General features: G+C 40.4%; 1 protein-coding gene across 5 annotated transcripts in view; it reads right to left on the minus strand.

Moving 5' to 3' along the window:
- The window catches only part of DPP6 (dipeptidyl peptidase like 6), a 622,884-nt gene that overhangs the window by 114,936 nt on the left and 489,420 nt on the right, over positions 1 to 18,528 (minus strand). For all 5 annotated transcript variants that reach the window (XM_089533588.1, XM_089533589.1, XM_089533587.1 and 2 more), the window contains exon 7: positions 9,726 to 9,807. In XM_089533588.1, the coding sequence (XP_089389714.1) occupies positions 9,726 to 9,807 (82 nt within the window). The remainder of the gene's footprint in view (positions 1 to 9,725; positions 9,808 to 18,528) is intronic.

The raw sequence follows: 18,528 nt of genomic DNA on the forward strand, positions 1-18,528 counted from the left end.
GAGAATCGCTTCAAAGAGTTTGATGTTTCTCTGTGACTGCTAATGTTGTACCAGACAGGACCGTCCTCTGTTGCTGTTTTGAAATTCTGGCTGCCTTAGTCTTCCCAGTGTGTCTTCCCAACTATTCTCATACCCTTTCCTCTTAATAGCACTTCTGCTATAAATATGAAACATATTGGCTTGAAGGGTTTTTGAGGGGAGGAGATCTGTACATACCATTTGCAAAAACAAAAGGATTTCTAACAATGGAACCTGGTGGTTCTGATGTCAGAGGGGTGTTGAATCTGCTCCAAGTTTCAGTCTGAACTTTAAAAAAGCTATCCAAAGTTCTGAACTCCACCCAGAGTGATATCTGGCCCACAGTATCAAACTTTTTCTGCAACTATTCTGAGCTGTCAAACCCAAAAGACACACAGCAAATATAATGGGAACAATTTTATACAGTTGCCTGACCTGGAGCTCTAATTCCAGAATTCCTCCTCTCAAACCACATGCCAAAGAAAAGATATTTCATGCTGACATTTCCCATCTATTTTCAAAATATTACTATAGTCAAACTCCTTTTGAGTAATGACTGAAATAATCTAAACATTACAAATAAACTCTATTACCCATTTATATAAATTTAAAAAATTGCTTCTCCATCCCAGAAAGGGACATACCCCCAAAAAAACTATACACTGCGGTTTACAACAAACAGCCACAATAATTTAGTCCATTTTAAAGAAATCTTGCAGCACATTTCAAGTGTTTTACAGAACTGAAAAGAAGCTTTTAATGTCTCCAAATAGAACTGTGGTTCAGTAGAATTCTGTGCCCCATCTTCTAAAGTAGTTATTTTAAATAACTGCCTTGTTATATTACTTCAAGTATGTATCAGTAAATGTGGCCTTTAAAGGAACCCTGATTGTGTTTTTAAGTTCCGCATGATGGATTATCTTGTATTCTGTAACCCAATATCACTGATGCTTATGTAGGGCGCCACTGTAAATTAGATTTTCTTCATGTGAAATGATACACACTGCTTCATTGATAATATTTTATTACATTATAGAATCAGACGGGAACTACATTTCGTGGTTAGCATAAATAATTAAGAACCTAGGATTCATGCTAGACAATCTTTGGCAGAATCATCTGACAAGTCCAAGTCAAGATTTTTAAGGTATGGAAAGATGTAGGGTTGCTGATAGCATGCAAGAATGGATTGGGCAGTCATACAAATCAATGGCCATTTATATTTAACAGTCATGTTTCTGTGTTATTGGATATTCCACAAGCTTCCCTCGCTCCAACTCTACTACTGACTATGCACAGGAAAGTACTGATAGATGTACCTCATGGCATGTGTGGGGTTCAGAGGAGGGCAACAAGGAGGATAGGCATGGAAAACAAAACATCTGAGGGAGGTCAAAGGAGCTGGGCTTGTTTAGCTTGGTGAAGAGAAGACTGACATGACTGCACTCTTGCAATACCTCAAGGGTTGTTACAGAGAGGAAAAGCCAGGCCTGTTCTTTGCTGTCCCATAGAGCAGGACTAGGTCTAATGGCTGTAAGTTACAGGAGAGTAGACTTTGATTGAACATTAGAAGGACACGCTTGGCAGTAAGAGTGGTTTGGCAATGGAATCAATTGCCTAGAAAAATGGGGTGGTCCTCTTCTCTGGGTGTCTTCTAAAAAAGGCTGGAACCTACCTGCTGGGGATTTTGCACTGAGCAAGATGTTGGACTCAATGCCTATAGGACCCCTTCCAGCTTTCTGATTCTGTGATCCTTTGAGAACATGTCCTTGGTACTGTGCTCCTGGGGTTCCTATTATTTAAGAGTGGAGGTGACATAAATAATGGTCTGCATGTATGAGGTTCATTCAATAAATACTTAGCCTACAAAAGAAAAACGAAAATTTTGGAAAAGTGGCAATTTATTTTTCAACATAGTCTCCTTTTAGCTCGATACACTTGGCCCAGCAATGCTCCAACTTTTTCAACCCGTCTGAAAAATAGGTTTTCCCGAGGTCTGCAAAACAGGCCTCCGTAGCGGCGATGACCTCCTCATTCAACCCAAATCTTTTCCCGGCGAGTGACTTTTTCAGGTTTGGAAACAAAAAGAAGTCACAGGGGGCCAAATCTGGAGAATACGGTGGATGGGGCAGCAATTCGTAGCCCAATTTGACCAATTTGGCCATGGCGACCGCGGAGGTGTGAGCAGGCGCGTTGTGGTGGAACAGCACTTTTTTCTTCGCCAAACGGGTTGGTTTTTTCTTCAATTCAGCGTTGAATCGGCCCAATAAGTCGGCATTGTAGAGCCCCGTGACTGTTTTACCCTTCTTGAGGTAATCGATGAGGATCACAGCTTGTCAATCCCAGAAAACGGTGGCCATCACCTTTCCGGCCAATAGAACAGTCTTCGCCTTCTTCAGAGCATGTTCGCTGGGTAAAGTCCACTGTTTCGACTGTTCCTTGGTCTCTGGTGTGTACCAGTGGGTCCATGTTTCGTCGACGATCACGAAACAATGCAAGAACGCCGCCGGATTGCGCTTAAACAACACCAAACACGTTGCCGATGTGGTCTCACGGTTGCACTTGTTGTCCAGTGTGAGCAAACGCGGCACCCATCGCGCTGACAGCTTTCTCATGTCCAGTTCTTCGTGTAAAATATGACGCACCATTCCTTCTGCGATGCCTACAGTCTCAGCTATCTTGCAAACCTTCAATCGGCGGTCTGCCAACACGAGATCGTGGATTTTTTTTTACGTTTTCCTCCATAGTAGCCGTTTTCAGGGCACCTGGGCGTAGCTCATCAAAAAACGACGTGCGGCCACGATCAAACTCGTTGAACCAATTCTTGATGGTCGCCATCGAAGGAGAAGAGTCACCGTACACAGCATCCAAGTGCTCTTTGATTTCGCTGCACGTTTTCCCTTCCAAAAACAAGAATTGAATCATCGAACGATACTGCTTTTTCCATTTTTGTAAAACCAACCGACATGCTCGCTTCCAAAGGCTATCAAAACAAAACAAATAAAGGGAATTGACTGAAACTTTGACAGTAGGCTTCTAAAAGAATGTACTGCACAATGGTAAAACTCTTTTGTAACAGCAGCGCCATCGGGTGGTGAGGCTAAGTACTTGTTGAATGACCCTTGTAGAAAGCTACCATATCAGCAATGAGGTTGGCCTTTATACTAGCATATCAGGATTAAGTTTGCCCAGAGCTTGGGGGAAAAAAAACCTTTCAGAGTTATTAGTTCTACTTCCAAGATGACCCCCCCAAAAAGTAATTAGTTCCCAATATAACTGCTTTAAAAAGTTATCCTGCACTTTCTGAGTATTGGGAAATAAATAATGCAATTACATTTTAATTACATTAAACCACATCAGAATAAGGGAAACTGCTGGACAATCATAGAAACCACACCTAAGTAATGAGGTTACACATTCCTTGTAACTAGTAAGGTAGTTTAAGATAGTTATACAGCAAGGGGAAATGGTTCTTTTCTACTTTACTTCATAATATAAGGTAGTTATGCCATAGTCATTATTATAAGGTAACTGATAATTAAAGTACCTCATTATTTCTAATTTGTTGCTTCTAGGCTCTAAGTGGACTCCTCTATATGGCATGGTAGCTTTCTGCCGACATAAAATTTTTGATGTAGAAGTGTATTCCATGCATGTTTTTTCCTGCTTGTAGTTTGAAATGCTATAATCCCCAGGAAAACTGCATCCATTCATTTATTTATGTACACATCAACTCCCTGATCCATAGAGTCTTTAACATTGTTTCTATTTAGCTCTGTTTGAGTTGGGGAAAGCAACAGGCTTAAAAAGAAAATACATATTTTATACAACCGCAAGCTTTCATTTTACATTTCAAGCTATACACAGGCTTTGCTGATAAAATGAACCTGTATTCTTAAAATATGCAAGCATCAAAGCTGAACATATTCATCTTTTGAACGCTGGAATTACATCTTCAACAGTACTTTGAAAGGAAGCCTGATTGCCATCACTGATCTTCTCAGAAGAGAATCCTCATGAGATTCTGAAGAATCTCACCAGCTCCTGGAACATGGTTTGAAAACCACTGCACTGGGTGAATATCCATTTTGCAGATACAATCATTCAGATTCACTCTGACTTGGATGTCAGAGTAGATACAGGTCTGGTGGATATAACCTTGGCCCCTGCTTGTCCAATGTTGATGGTTACTTTTCAGTTTGTGCAGTCCAAGTACATGGAGAGCATGAGAGGTGACAACCATCACATGTGTACTAGACTCTTGCCTTTCCTGGATTATTAAACAGGCCAGAAGATGACTTGCTGAGTGGATAAGGGAAGTGAATAATAACTCTTCACAAGATAGGGTCCCAACATGCCTGAAAGAGGTTGTGGAAGACCCCTTGTGAAAAAGACCTTTCCTGGATCCTATTGTACATTTTGAGGCAAGGTACTAGAACATATGGTGGCTTCTCAGTTCCAGAGTATGAGGCACATTATTCCAGTCTGATTTAAAGTCTGACTGTGAGACAGAGACAACTTTGGTCACTTTGGTGGATGACCTAAACAGGGAACTTGACAGGAAGAATGTCCCTGTTAGTCCTGCTGGACATTTCAGCAGCTTTTATTTATTAATTTGAGTCTCATTATTGGGAAAAAGGCTGGATATAAATGAATTCGACATAAATCAACCAATCATAAATATCCTTATTATGTTACAAATACAGTCGGCCTTTCTTATACACGGGTTTCTTATACTCGGATTCAAGCATCCACAGTTTGAAAATGTTCAAAAAAAGCATAAATTTCAAATATCCAACCTTGATTTTCCATTTTTTTTATAAGGGACACCATTTTTCTATGTCATTATATTTAATGGGACTTGAGCATCCACAGGGGATCTTGGAACCAAACAACAGTGTATAACAAGGGTCCACTGTAAATTACGTTGGGAATGAATGAATCAGGGTTATCAGTTCTTTATGTCTTCTCTAAATGGCAGATGGCCATTATGAGACTCCTTGCCCTGTGTATTTCACCTTTCCTGTCTGTTATTTTTATGGCTCATCCCTTCATGGTTCCTTCAAGCAAGATGGATACAGCTGTTCATGATATGATACTGCCACGGTTTCCTGCTTTCTCCAACAAGTCCCTTAAACCAACCGAATTACACATGCCAGGTTATAGCTTAATATTGACTCAGACGTCACTGCAGACGATAAAAGGTATACGAGAATAACACCATGAAAAATTAATGGTGCAGCCTCTGTGAAGCCCTGCTAGAAAACAAACACACCTGCCAGGTTTATATTTATGCACACATCAAAAAGCCAGCTGAAGTAAAAAAACCCAGCAACCTAAGAACCACCGTTCCAGCTCTGAAGATATTCTTCCTCCTTGTTTGGAGCAACTTCCTGAAAGCAAAGTGAGATCCATAGCCTTGAGCTCAAGTCAGCAAAATGCAATTAGCAGTTGTGTCAAATAGCAATTAGCACTTATTTCTCCAGAGTTTTTAACCACTGATTGACACACCATATGCATGTCAATGTTCCTATTTATTTATATATTGTATTTATATTCTGCTCTTCGATCACAAAGGCTCCCAGAGCATGTTAGAATTATTTAGATAATTCCCTGCCTTCAGGCTTACAATCTAAATAAGATACAATGAACATGGAAAAGGTGTTAGCCCTCACCATACCTAAACCAACTCCTCCTCTTTGATATCAGAGATGTTATCATTCAGCCTCTATGATCCTAATGTAGACGCCATTATGTATCAGCGAGCAGGTCATGTCAGCTAGCTTAGGAGTTGCCACAAGGATTTATGTTCCGGACATGACAGAGGAGGTGAGGAAGAGCCTGGCTATGGGGACAATAGGATAGCTCCATATACCTGAATCAACTCAAATTTGGACCATTAGGACACATCTATTCTTTGATTTTGCCCCAGGAAACAGATTTCCTATAAATTAGGGGACCCTTCCTTTGTTTGGTTGGATTAACTTGGTTTGCAGGCAGAGGTGCTGCTGGTTTGTACTTTTGTAGAGCCTTCTTTCACTTGCCAAATTCCAGCAGCCATGGGAACAACTAAGGGGCTATACAGATTGGGCTGAAGGGATGGCAGGACACTTTTCGTGCCAGGTGCCGCAGCAACCACATGCCATAGCACTGATTTGGCCTTAAGAGAGCACAAAAAGAGTACCAGGGCTTGGAAGAAAGGTGGGATATAAATAACTAAGATGATGATGATGATGATGATGATGATGAGCATCAGTAGCACTACTAAAAATTTTACATCCACGGGGCAGATAAAAGAGGAAATTGTGAGAAATGTCAATTGTCATTTAGGCAGAATGCAAACCTTAGTCTCCAGAGTCACAGTCCAGCACTGAAAACACTTTACCATGCCAGCTATCAGTCAATTTAAAACTAATAAGACTGAAGTGTGTGTATGGGGATGTTAAGTGGCTTCCTGTCATGGCTTTTGCCCATCTATATCTCTCCATCCCTGCAAACTAACACAGTGGTCCCTCCATATTCATTGGGGTTAGGGGTGAAGGACCCTCATGAATGTGAATGTTATACATCAATCATAGAATCATGTTGGAGAACCGACACATGCCTAGAGAAATGTTTTCTCTAGGAACATCTAGGTTCTCCAGTACATCTTCATGGTCAACTTCTGGCAGAGTTGCTCTGGAGGACCTAGAAATTCCTATAGAGAACATACTAATCAAAACTGTAAATAACCAAATCTACAAAAGTCAAAGCTGCAAATATGGTGAGACAACTGTAATCAAATCCACTTTAGTACAAGCACATAAGAGGAATTCAAATATTTTCCAGGGACTTTTGAAATAGTAGCAGGAAGCTCCATCAGGAGCTCATCGTTGCAAACTTCAGAAAGAGTGGATACACATCCTTACCAGTCACCATGCCCCCTAATCTTCAGGGTGTCACAAGGAACAATTGGGTATGATCACTCAGCCAGGCCATTGCTCCATGTGAATGGTACCCCCTAGAACCTGGCCTTGTTTGTGCAACACAGCTTCCATGGCTGATATGCACAGTGGAAAGAATCAGCAGAAAGTAGAATACTGGTAAGCGAACACTTCAGAAAATACAGGCGCATAGCTGACAACATTTCCTTTTTCACATGACAACTCTCTAAATCCCCTAGAGCTATGCTCTAGAGGGCACCATTCATTTGGAGTACTGGTCAGGCTTAGTGATCACACTCGATAGTTTCATGCTGGTTTGTCATCCCAAAAAGGGAATTTTTCCAGCTCTGTATGCTGGCGCACATAGGAAAGTTAACCTGAAGTGACCTGTACAAAATGAAAAGTATAAATACAGCAAATCTGTTGGTAGTGTCTGCTTTCCTACAGTGTTGTTTGCCTCAAGCTGGGGCATTCCCCAAAGCAAGTACAATGCTACATAATGGGAGTGCCTGTTACAAGATGCAGTCTAGCCAATTGTCTCCATCTGAATTGTGGGTGGAGGTGACAGGGGACAAGATGAGGTTACCTGGTATACAATTTTCCATCCTGCCAAGCCAGGCAGATGAATGCATATTGATCATTCATGCAGCTGTAAAGCTGTTAAGTGACTCATGTCTTTTTCAGAAAGCAAAAATAAACACGGCTGAAAACTAACAAAATCACCAGATTGTATTTCCTCGTCCATTTCCTCAGTGTGCTCCTGGAGGCTGTTTCTGGTCATGGTACAAGTACTTTATTGCATATAGAATTGCATGATGCAGCACTGTCTTAGCAAATTATCATGGCAAACGCAAATGGCAAAGAAACAGGGCCCATGACAAACTCAATATATTGTACTGCCAGCATCACAGAGCACCCTCAAATTGTCAGTCTACACAACAATATTTTCTAGTCCCTGTCTGGCCTCCTAACCTCCCACATAAGAAAGAGACATTGAAACCCCACACTACCATCACGAAAGAGAAGCCATGGAATTACTTGTTTTGTTTGCAAGAAGAAGAATTGTTTTGAAGCTCTTCATGTTAATGTACTTATTGTGATTTTTAAAGCCCCTTATCACTATATAATTACTATAATTGCCGAACCTTCATTTTCATAGGCAGTAGACTTTGGAATGTCAAGTCATAGAGGAGAAATGACAAGGGATCCCATCTTGGGAAGAAAGGCAGGATATAAATTTAATAAATAAATAAACTTCTTTAATGTAGTTTGATGCCACCTTAAATGCCATGGCTCCATCCTAGAAGATCCTGGGATTTGTAGTTTTGTGAGGAACCAGAATGCTTTGGCAGAGAAGGCTAAAGACCTTGTAAAGCTTCAAATTCCAGGTTTCCATAGGATGGACCACACTTAAGGTGGTGTCACACAATGCTATTTCTACAGCGTGGATGTACCCAATTACTACTAATCAGGATGGTGAGCTCTCACTTCCAGAAACAGAGGTTCCACTCCTCTGTATATCAGCTGCTGGAGAATGTAAGAGGGAAGATGCAGTATGCACTCTTGTCCTACTTCTGGGCTTCCTGTGTCCAGTTCTTTATTCACTCTATATTGGAAAGGTAATTTGGTCAGACCTGGACTTTGTTCTGGCTGCATCTGCAGAGGAAAAATAATCCAGTTTGACACCACTTCCATTGCCATGGCTTAGAGCTGTGGAATTCTGGGATTTGTAGTTCATTGTGGCACCAGAGCTCTCTGTCGGAGTAGGATAAATGTCTCACAAAACTACAATTTCCAGAATTGCATAGAATGGAGCCAGGGCTATCAAACTGGATTATTTCTGAAGTGTGGACAACCCCTCTGATTATGGATGGTTCTTCTCGTATTCTTACTAGCTGAAGTTGGTGATGGCGCTGCTTGACCTAACATTCCAAAAAGGGGTTCACAGGACCTTCATTTCCCCCACTAACCCCCATTTTTCACTTCAGGACCCTTACCAGCTGGGCATCAGAGAATCTGCTTCCACATTTTCCCTTTGGGGGAAAATATCCCCTAAAATATCATACCTTTTTTTTTGGGGGGGGGGGAAACCCACAGGTATCTTAGCAGCAGTAACTTAGCAACACTCCCCTCCAACATGATCAAGGTTTGTATATAGTTTTTAATACAGTTTAATATTTTTAATGTGCAATTATTTTAACTGCTTAAATCATTTAATTGTTTATTAAACTTTACATTTATAATTTTAATGTTTTTGCATTGTTTTTAAATTGTACTGTTTTACATTTGCTGTTAGCCAGCTTAGGTCTGTATGTTGGGAGAAAAGTGGGATATAAGGAAATAAAATAACAACAACAATAACAACAACAATCTACTGGGAGATCTCTGCATGAGTTACAATAGATCTACAAGGATTTCTTATTCGCATATTGTTAAATGATCAGAAAAGCAACATGACCCATACCCTGCCTAAACAATACTACTGAAAAGAATAAAGCTTGGAGCAGTAAGACATAGAATACTGTGTGGATGGACAGTATCCACTGTTCAATTCTGGTACTCAAAATAATGTCTCGAGCTCAGAATTATTATCTTCTAATAACAAACCAAACAGGTCTCACAAAGCTGTAGATAGCTCACTCCACCACTCCACAAACACATGCACTCACATCCCCTTTTCTGTGTGTTAACATATCAGGAACTGGAGAAGACAATGTAAAATGCTATTCACATTTGTAATTGTGTTGGTAACCAATGGTCCCTTTAAACATAGAGTTTTCTTACCAGCTGTTGGCCTTTGGGTCCCCATCCAGCATATTGAAGCTTTGTGTTGCTAACTTCAGGAGGATACAGATTCTGAGGCTCCCTGTAAATAAATTTTTGAAAAAAATGTTAAGTAGTCACAGAACATTTCCTACTAAATTATACTATAGGAGTAACTTTAGGCTGTTTGCATAAATCTAGAATTGCAAATATTTGTCTTTATTGTCTTCCCTTTGAAGAGAATACAATACAGTTTGTGTTGAGAAAGAGTGGGACCATGATTTTTTAAAGAACAATGCAACAAGTTGCATACCTCTTTGGATTCTGGCTGATGATGTGAATTTTGTGTCATCATTTGATTCCACTTTATAATTCAAGTTTCAGTAAAAACCTGAGATGCATTTTTGTGCAGATAAATGCAGTAGTTCATAATGGCTGCAACAGACTCACCTGACATCCATCCATTTTAAATTCCTAGAATTTCTTCATAAATATCAAGGTCATCTCTAGGCAAATTTATTCAGATGTAGCTCTCACTGTATCCAATGGGGCTGGCATACATAGGAGTCCAGCCTGTACTCTCCATGTTCAGTCAAAAGCAAGCCCCAAATTAATTCAATGGGACTTCTTCCCAGGAAATAAGGTATAGGGTTACAGGAAAGCTTGCCTTCCATGTCAACACATTCAGCATCCACAGATTCAACCACCCACAGCATGAAAATATTTACACTATTATATATAATGGCACTTGAGCATTTAGCATCTATGGGGGTCCTGGAACCAAACCCAGGCAGATACCAAGGATCCACCTGGTATCTTGGTGCTGTGACTTGCCCTGTAGGTTTTATGGCCAAGCAGGGAATTGAACCCTGGTCTCCAGAGTTGTAGTGCAGCACTCAAACCACTATGCCAATCCAGCTCCTCCTGCTATTGCATATATGCATGTAATTCTTTACTAATTTCCTTCTTAAAGGAAGTGATGAGTAATTTTAGCAATTTTCTTCTTACTGCAAGTAGATATTTGAAAACTGTACATTTCTGTGTACCTTGGCAATAGGGGTAGGAAGGACACTGGAAAACATCTGGGAAAATGGCCAAAAACGCTATACAGAAAATGTTGCTTCCTGCTGTTTTCTGTGAAAAATAGCCATATGTGACTTTTGTGTTGAACTAGAAAGCTTCTAATCTGTCCAGGAGTCTTCTCTGCAGAATTTTCCAACACCCGAGAAACATGTTTTTCAACCGTTGTGCAATTCTAAATATTGCTCCCATCTCTAGTTGTCTTTATACAATCAATCTGTTTAACAATAAGAGAAACACAGAGGAGTACACAAGCATCCCTTTATAAGTGAAAGTGACCCTTGCCAAATTGCACTTATGAAGACATGGTTGTTTATCATGAACTATTCTCTAATGCCTCAGAGGATGGAAATGGTAAACTCCCTCTGAACAAAACATGCTAAGAAAACCCCATGATAGGGTCACCTTAAGATCATCATAAGTCAGAAATGACTTGAAGGCACACAACAACAACAACAACACCTTCCCCAATGTTATAATTTGCATTCTCTCCTTTTCAGGGAGCAGCTCAGATAGATTTGCACCTCATTTTATTATCACAACAACCCTATGAGTTCCTTTACAAAAATGGCTCACATTCTCTATCTGTTACTTTTAATTTAGATTTCATTATTTTCTGATACTGAACTCCTTTTAACATTATTAGCACTTATTCTCAATATTCACAATGAAGACTGGGGACGGGTGGTGGAGTTGTGCAGGAAAAAGGCCTTATGAGTCCATTAAAGCATCAACTGATCATGTTTTCTCTATTACTGAGAGAGACTAATTTACAAGGCAAAGAACTTTGGCATCTCTTCAGTTTCCTTTGTATCTGATATGCAAATTAACTGGAGAGTGGAATATTATTTGTGCTGTCTCCTGAATACTGATCTGACACAGCTCCTTTTCCAAAGATTTTTTTTTCTGTCCACTCTTGCCAAACATTAACTACATTTTTGACTATAAGAAGTGTCACCAGTGAGTGTAGGAAATCACATGTGGGAACAGAAATTAGATAGTGCAATCAATAATCTATATCAAAAGCAGGAACTGAGCAATCCTTAAAATACATTCACCCCACAGGAACTGTCTGGTGTAACCCTTGGAGAATCTACAACCTCAGTAATGTGGCTCTCCACATTCTCAGAAGAACCAAACCATGTCTCTCTAAGCCCTGGAGCATGTCTTCCCCTTACTACATTAACAAGCATTTTGTCACGTTTGAACTCTTAAAAAACCAAGCAAACATTCCTAATTGCCTGAAAGCACAAAATCATTTTTCAGATGTAGTATCTCCCAGTCTGATGTAGTAGTTGGAGTCTTGGATTATGACTCTGGAGAACAAGTTTCAAATCCCCACTTGGCCATGGAATCCCTGGGTGACCCTGGGCAAGTCACACTCTCTCAGCTTCAGAGGATGGCAATGGCAAACCATTGAATAAACTTGCCAAGAAAACCCCATGATAGGGTTACCATAAACTAGAAATGCCTTGAAGGCACACAACAACAGCAACAACAATCTGTTCCAAATATGTAAATCATGCTGGTGCAATGGGCTTGCAAATAAGACCAGCCAGGATGTTAAAATTCCATCAAGACTCATTCTATAGGCAGCAGAAACTTTGCAGAATCAATAGTATCCGAGAGTCTAAAATTTCAGTTTGGAGGATGTGGACACAAAGCTATATGCCACCACTCTTTTCTTGCACATTTAGCCAAATTTCTCAATAAGAAAGCTCAGTTGAATGGATAATAAGTAATGCACTATGATGGCTCACTGCATAGCAGCTGACTCTCACATGCTTAATCCATGCACTTACTGCAGATACAATGGCTGTAGAACAGGTGGTGAGTATAATTGTTTACCAGAAGTGGAGCAGCTCTCCTCCCCCAGACTAACGTATAGACATACAAATAAAGTTTTTTATGACCCCATATTTAACCTCAGGCACAAGAGTAGGTAGACTGAAAATACCCTCCTCCATTGCTCCATTTCTTAAAGCAGCTCTCCTTTAAACTATTTCCTTGTCCCCAAACAAAAAGGAAAAGAAAGGGTGGATAACAGAATCACACCCTTGAAAGGTAATGCAGCTGAAAGCACCCTCATCCTACCTCATTCTCTCTTTCATTGGAACAGTAGCTCATACCGCCAGAAATACTGGGGGAAAGTGGGAGGGTTTTTAAAAATGCGGTTTTCTAAGAATGGCATACAATCTTTGTTCAAATTAGAGAATACCTTTCACAACCATAGTAAAAACACTGTGGGGAAAACACTGCAATGGGAAGAGCCAGTAATGGGCTTGTTATGTCAGAACAGCAGCCTTCTGGAGGTTAGACCCACTGCTGAAACTAACTAGATAGATCTTATAAGCATGCCTTCCCATTGTCCTGATTTGGCATGGACAGTCCCGATTAATCCCCCCTTGCCTCGTTTTTCAGTTCCTTCCGAAATGTTCTAACTTCTCTTTCCTCCTCCCACTTTCCCACTTTGCCCTTACCTTACTTTAAAGGCTTTAAATTCAGTTCAACATGTAAAGTTAGATTGTACTCAAATAACTCAACAGAGGGGAGAGGTCAGAATTTTGCCCTTCGCAGGACAAGAAAATGCAAACTTTTGTACCCTCACCTAGCTTGTCTGTTCTTCATCATTAATAACTTTTCCTATCTTGACCACACACTGATGGTGCTTGGCCACACATGTTGCAGTTTTCCTCTGCAAAATGTTGGAGGCTAGAATCATAGAGTTGGAAGAGACAACAAGGGCCATCCAGTCCAACCCCCTGCCATGCAGGAATTCACAAACAAAGCATCCCCGACAGATGGCCATCAAGCCTCTGTTTAAAGACCTCCAAGGAGGGAGACTCCACCAGTCTCTGAGGGAATGTGTTCCACTGTCAAACAGCTCTTGCTGTCAGGAAGTTCCTCCTAATATTGGAGTGGAATCGCTTTTCCTGTAGCTAGCATTCATTGTTCCAGATCCTATTCTCTGAAGCAGCAGAAAACAATCTTGCTCCATCCTCAATACGACATCCCTTCAAATATTTAAACAGAGCTATCATATCACCTCTTAACCTTATCTTCTCCAGGCTCCATCACCCAGCTCCCTAAGTCGCTCCTCATAGGGCATGGTTTTCAGACCCTTCACCATTTTAGTTGCCCTCTTTTGGACATGATCTAGCTTCTCAATATCCTTTACAATGTTCCAGATGATGCCTGACCTAAGCAGAATAGACTGGCACTATTAATCCCTTGATCTAGACCAGTGGTTCCCAACCTGTGGGTCGGGACCCCTTTGGGGGTCGAACAACCCTTTCATAGGGGTCGCCTAAGACCATTGGAAAACACATATTTGCATGTAGCAATGAAAATAATTGTATGGCTGGGGGTCACCACAAGATAAGGAACAGTATTAAAGGGTCACAGCATTAGGAAGGTTGAGAACCACTGATCTAGACACTGTACTTCTATAGATGCAGCCTACAATCGCATTGGCCTTTTTAGCTGCTGCAACCCACTGTTGACTCATGTTTGTGGTCTACTAGGACTCCCAGATCCCTTTCACATGTAGTTTTGTTAACCCAGGTATCCCCCATTCTATATCTATGCATTTCATTTTTCCACCCTGAGTGCAGTACTTTACATTTCTTCGTGATGAAATTCATTTTGTTAGCTTTGGACCAGCTTTCTAATCTATTATGGTCATTTTGAATTTTTATCCTCTCTTCTCGGGCATTAGCTACTCCTCCTAACTTGGTATCATCTGCAAATTTGATACGCATGCCCCCTGTTCTTTCATCCAAGTCATTGACTATGCATGAATTGACAAAATATAGCTGGTTATTCCTAGTCAGGCTTTCTGATTTCTAAGATTTGGTTAGTAAAAGTAAAGCTTTAGTAAAGTGTAAGTAAAGAGAAACACCCCCATTAATTTACATTAAAACTGTCTCTAAAGCACCTAAACACCATCATGAAAGACATTCCACGGTTGGTCCACCTGCTTTTTAAAAGCATATGGCTTATGTTCATGACATGTCACTTTGCATCTGGTTTTAGTGTTACAGCCTGTCATCTTGGTTAGGTTAGGGCACTGTGTACAGAAAGAAAGTAAAGCAGGGAAAGGACAGCCCATGCTTCCACCCTCAACAGGTTTTTAAAGCAGGCAGGTATCATTTCTCAGGTAAATAAAAAAATCTTTTAAGCAAAGTTGTTTCCCATTTGACAGAAATGTTACAATGAAAACGGCCCAGACAGTCCCATCATCTTTCTAAATAAACAGGCTGTGCCATGTTTAGACATGTAACTAAGACTTTGGAGAAGGAACACAGCATGAAACAGCCACAGTCCCAATTATAAGCAATCATCCAGATCATGTAATAGACAGGCCTTGTCAGTTCCATTCACTGCATCATCTTTCAGAAACGCAAGATTCTGTTACAGCAAGAACCTGTAGCACAAACCTCCTTCGATAACTGATAAGGGAAAACACAAGATGGTTGAACAAACACTCTTCCCCCAACAATATGCCTTTGTTCTTGCCATAGTTCTGCCACAATTAAAAAGCCAGTAAATTTTTTCTTTGCTTTTTGTGACTTCCTGTAATCTATTTTTAATGATGGAAATAATAACATTAGCTATTGATCTGCTCCTGGTCAACTTGTGATAGTCCTGTTTAAATTCTTGAAGGGATGTCATACTGAGGATGGAGTGAGCTTGTTTTCTGCTGCTCCAGAGAATATGACCAGGAGCAATGGATGCACACTACAGAAAAAGAGAGTCCACCTCAACATTAGGAGGAACTTCCTGACAGTAAGAGATGTTCAGTAGTGGAACATAACTCCCTCTGTGTGTGGTTTAGTCTCCTTCTTTGGAAGTTTTTAAACAAAGGCTGGATGGCCATCTGTTGGGGGTGCTTTGATTGTGTATTCCTTCATGGCAGGGGGTTGATGGCCCTTGAGGTCCCTTCCTACTCTGTGATTCTATGATTCTGAAGTTTGTAGATGATGCAAGTCTACAAAGCATTTCTAGTTGACTTCCAAAGTCTACAGTGTCTTTGCAAACAGCCACCAATGAAAGAGGAAATTTAATATTGCTGTGGAATTCATGAAGTCCTGGTTTTTACAGTGGTGACATGGCTGCAGGTAGCAATGGTTTACTGGTCACAATCTGCACATCTGGTTGGTTGTATAAGCTGGAAATCCTGGCTGGAGAAAGAGCTGAGGGATAGTAGGTGAAGAGGTAGTATTTTCTATGATGTATACAACATTTTTGTCTCTGATGAACTAGAGCAGGGAAATACCATTTTTATAACGACTATAAAAACCTGAAAACCTTATTTGACCATGTTGATAATGGCATAAGTGTGAAAGCTCATGGAAAAAGTCTATTCTCTGCCTGAGTTACTAAAGTGAAATCCTCTGTACTGCTTTCTGCTTCCTCCTTCCAACATTTCCATTTTTTTCTTTTTTTCTTTTCTTTTCAACATTGGGTTCATGAATGTCAAGGAGCTGCTGCAGTAGAAAGGCATTCAGGGTATTTCTCTATTTTATCTGCCACTGCTCCATTGGATGGCATACCAGGATTTGAAATTTGGGGTGTTTCTATACTGCACAAATAAAGTAGTTTGAAAGTACTTTGACTGCCATTACTCTATGCTACAGAATCCAAGAAGCTATAGACTGTGGGCAGGGGGAGAATGAGTTTACACACACAAAATTTGTGCAAAATTTTGTATGATTTTTGGGTCAGTTTTTAAAATGAACATCCATGTGCCACTGTATATATGGGATGGAAGAAATTTGTGCTTTAAAAAATGCAACTACAAATTCATTCATCCCTATTTCCATCTTAATAGTTTTGAGAGGTGATTCCAATGTTGAACTCAACACAAGAGTCTACACCTCTGTACAGAATAAAAGTTTGCTTTTATGCACTGCTCATTAAATGGATTATATTCTCATAGAGAACCTTAACAACTCCATTCTTAAACAGTGATCTAGGGTGGACCTAGGCCAGATACAGAGCAAGATTGTGCTCTTGCCCACATATGTGTGTGTGCACACACACAAATATTTTTTCCTTGCAAAGCACAAGATGAAACTTTGGCAAGTGCCCCTTACCCATCAAAAATGGAAAGAAAGGCTTCAACTGACAAAATGTCCTCTCCTAAAAGATTAGGAGCAGTGAAAATGAGGTCCTGTCTTCCATTTCATCTGCCAACAAAGAGGTGAAGATGAAGGACACAGAGTGTGTGTTGATTAAATGAGTAGGTCTTTTTTTAAAAATCACCTTAAGAGTCTTAAAATAACAACCCTGGATCTCAACTGTTTCACAAATCAATAAGTACTCTCCATCCTGTGTGGTACTTGTTGACTCTTCTGTCTCCATTCTTGCTTCTGACATTTTATTAAGCACAGCATCTTTTCCAAGGGTCCAATTTAGCTGACAAAAACTTATCTCCCTTCTTTCTCTGAGCTTTCCCTTGTGGTCTCATTTGAAGAACAATGGCAGGTAAACAAGAATTTGGGATGTGGTCTTCAAATGCCATTGCATTATTGAATTCAGGCAAATGTTTCCAACATGTTCACCTCTTATGTTCAAAAGGATTTATCATTTTCTCTCTTTAACTAATCAGGAAGGAATTGTTCAATTAATTTGCATGCCATTCTGCCAGGATATTTTGGGTATGACTACTGTCACTATGCAAAAAATATGAACTTCTCAGATAATTCAGTCACAACACATTACTGACTTCTGGTGACAGGTGTCTACGGACAAAGGTCTGTCAGGGATTTATTTGCTCTCCCTCTTCAATTTAACGACAGAGATTAATAAGCAGGAAATGAGAAAATAAGAACACATTTCCTGAGCTATTCTAACTATGGCAGGCCAGTCATTTCTACCTGGTAGGTATTCATTGTTCTGTGCCTTCAGGTAGTTTCCAACTTATGGCAATCCTATCATGGGATTTTCTGGGCAAGCTTCTTTAGAGGTGGTTTGCCACTGCCATCCTCTGAGCCTGAGAAAGGGTGATTTGCCCAAGGTCACTCAGTGGGATTACATGGTCAAGCTGGGATCTAAAGCCTGGTCTCCAGAGAACAAGTCCTATGCTCAAACCACTATGCCATGCTGGCTGATAGGTGCATTAGTTGGTCAAAGGTGCCCAAAATGGTGAATTGGTGCTAATCTAGCCATGTGCCCTGCTTTACAGGGACAAGTCATCTACCCAAAGACATTCTCTGTTTCATATAAGAATTGTGTGGCCCTCCAGATTTTAGACAGCAAATCCCAGCAGCCCTAGTCAGCACAGTCAAACATGAGGAATGCTGGGAAGTGGTTATTACAACATCTGGAAGGCTGCATGATTCTCTCCCCAGCTGGAGTCAAAGTGCTGTCCAGCCCCAATTTCAGAATAAAGACCATTAAGAAATGAGAAGAAGTAGAAGTCTTGACTTTGTCCATCAGTGCCTAGCACCTTGATAGTAAAGTGAGCAGGCACAATGGACACAGATCTCCCAAGTATGAGATATATTTCTAGCTAAAGTATGGTATTTCTAATGTGCCTCCATCCATCTAGATCAGCAAATAAAACTGGCATTTCTTTTGGAGAGGACATTTCTTTTATTTAGCCACCTTCCTTTGAAACAGCCTGAATTACATTTTCCTCAAAATCTAAGGCAGGTGACATCCTTCTGATTGTAAAAGGGAGATAGGGAGATATGGCTGAAGGAAACATTGGTTGTGCATAGTTTCTTGGTTGTGCATG

This window comes from Sceloporus occidentalis, unplaced genomic scaffold, assembly GCF_023333645.1.
Source record: "Sceloporus occidentalis isolate IW3139 unplaced genomic scaffold, rSceOcc1.0.p SCAF_7, whole genome shotgun sequence".
In the NCBI taxonomy this organism is placed as follows: domain Eukaryota; kingdom Metazoa; phylum Chordata; class Lepidosauria; order Squamata; family Phrynosomatidae; genus Sceloporus; species Sceloporus occidentalis.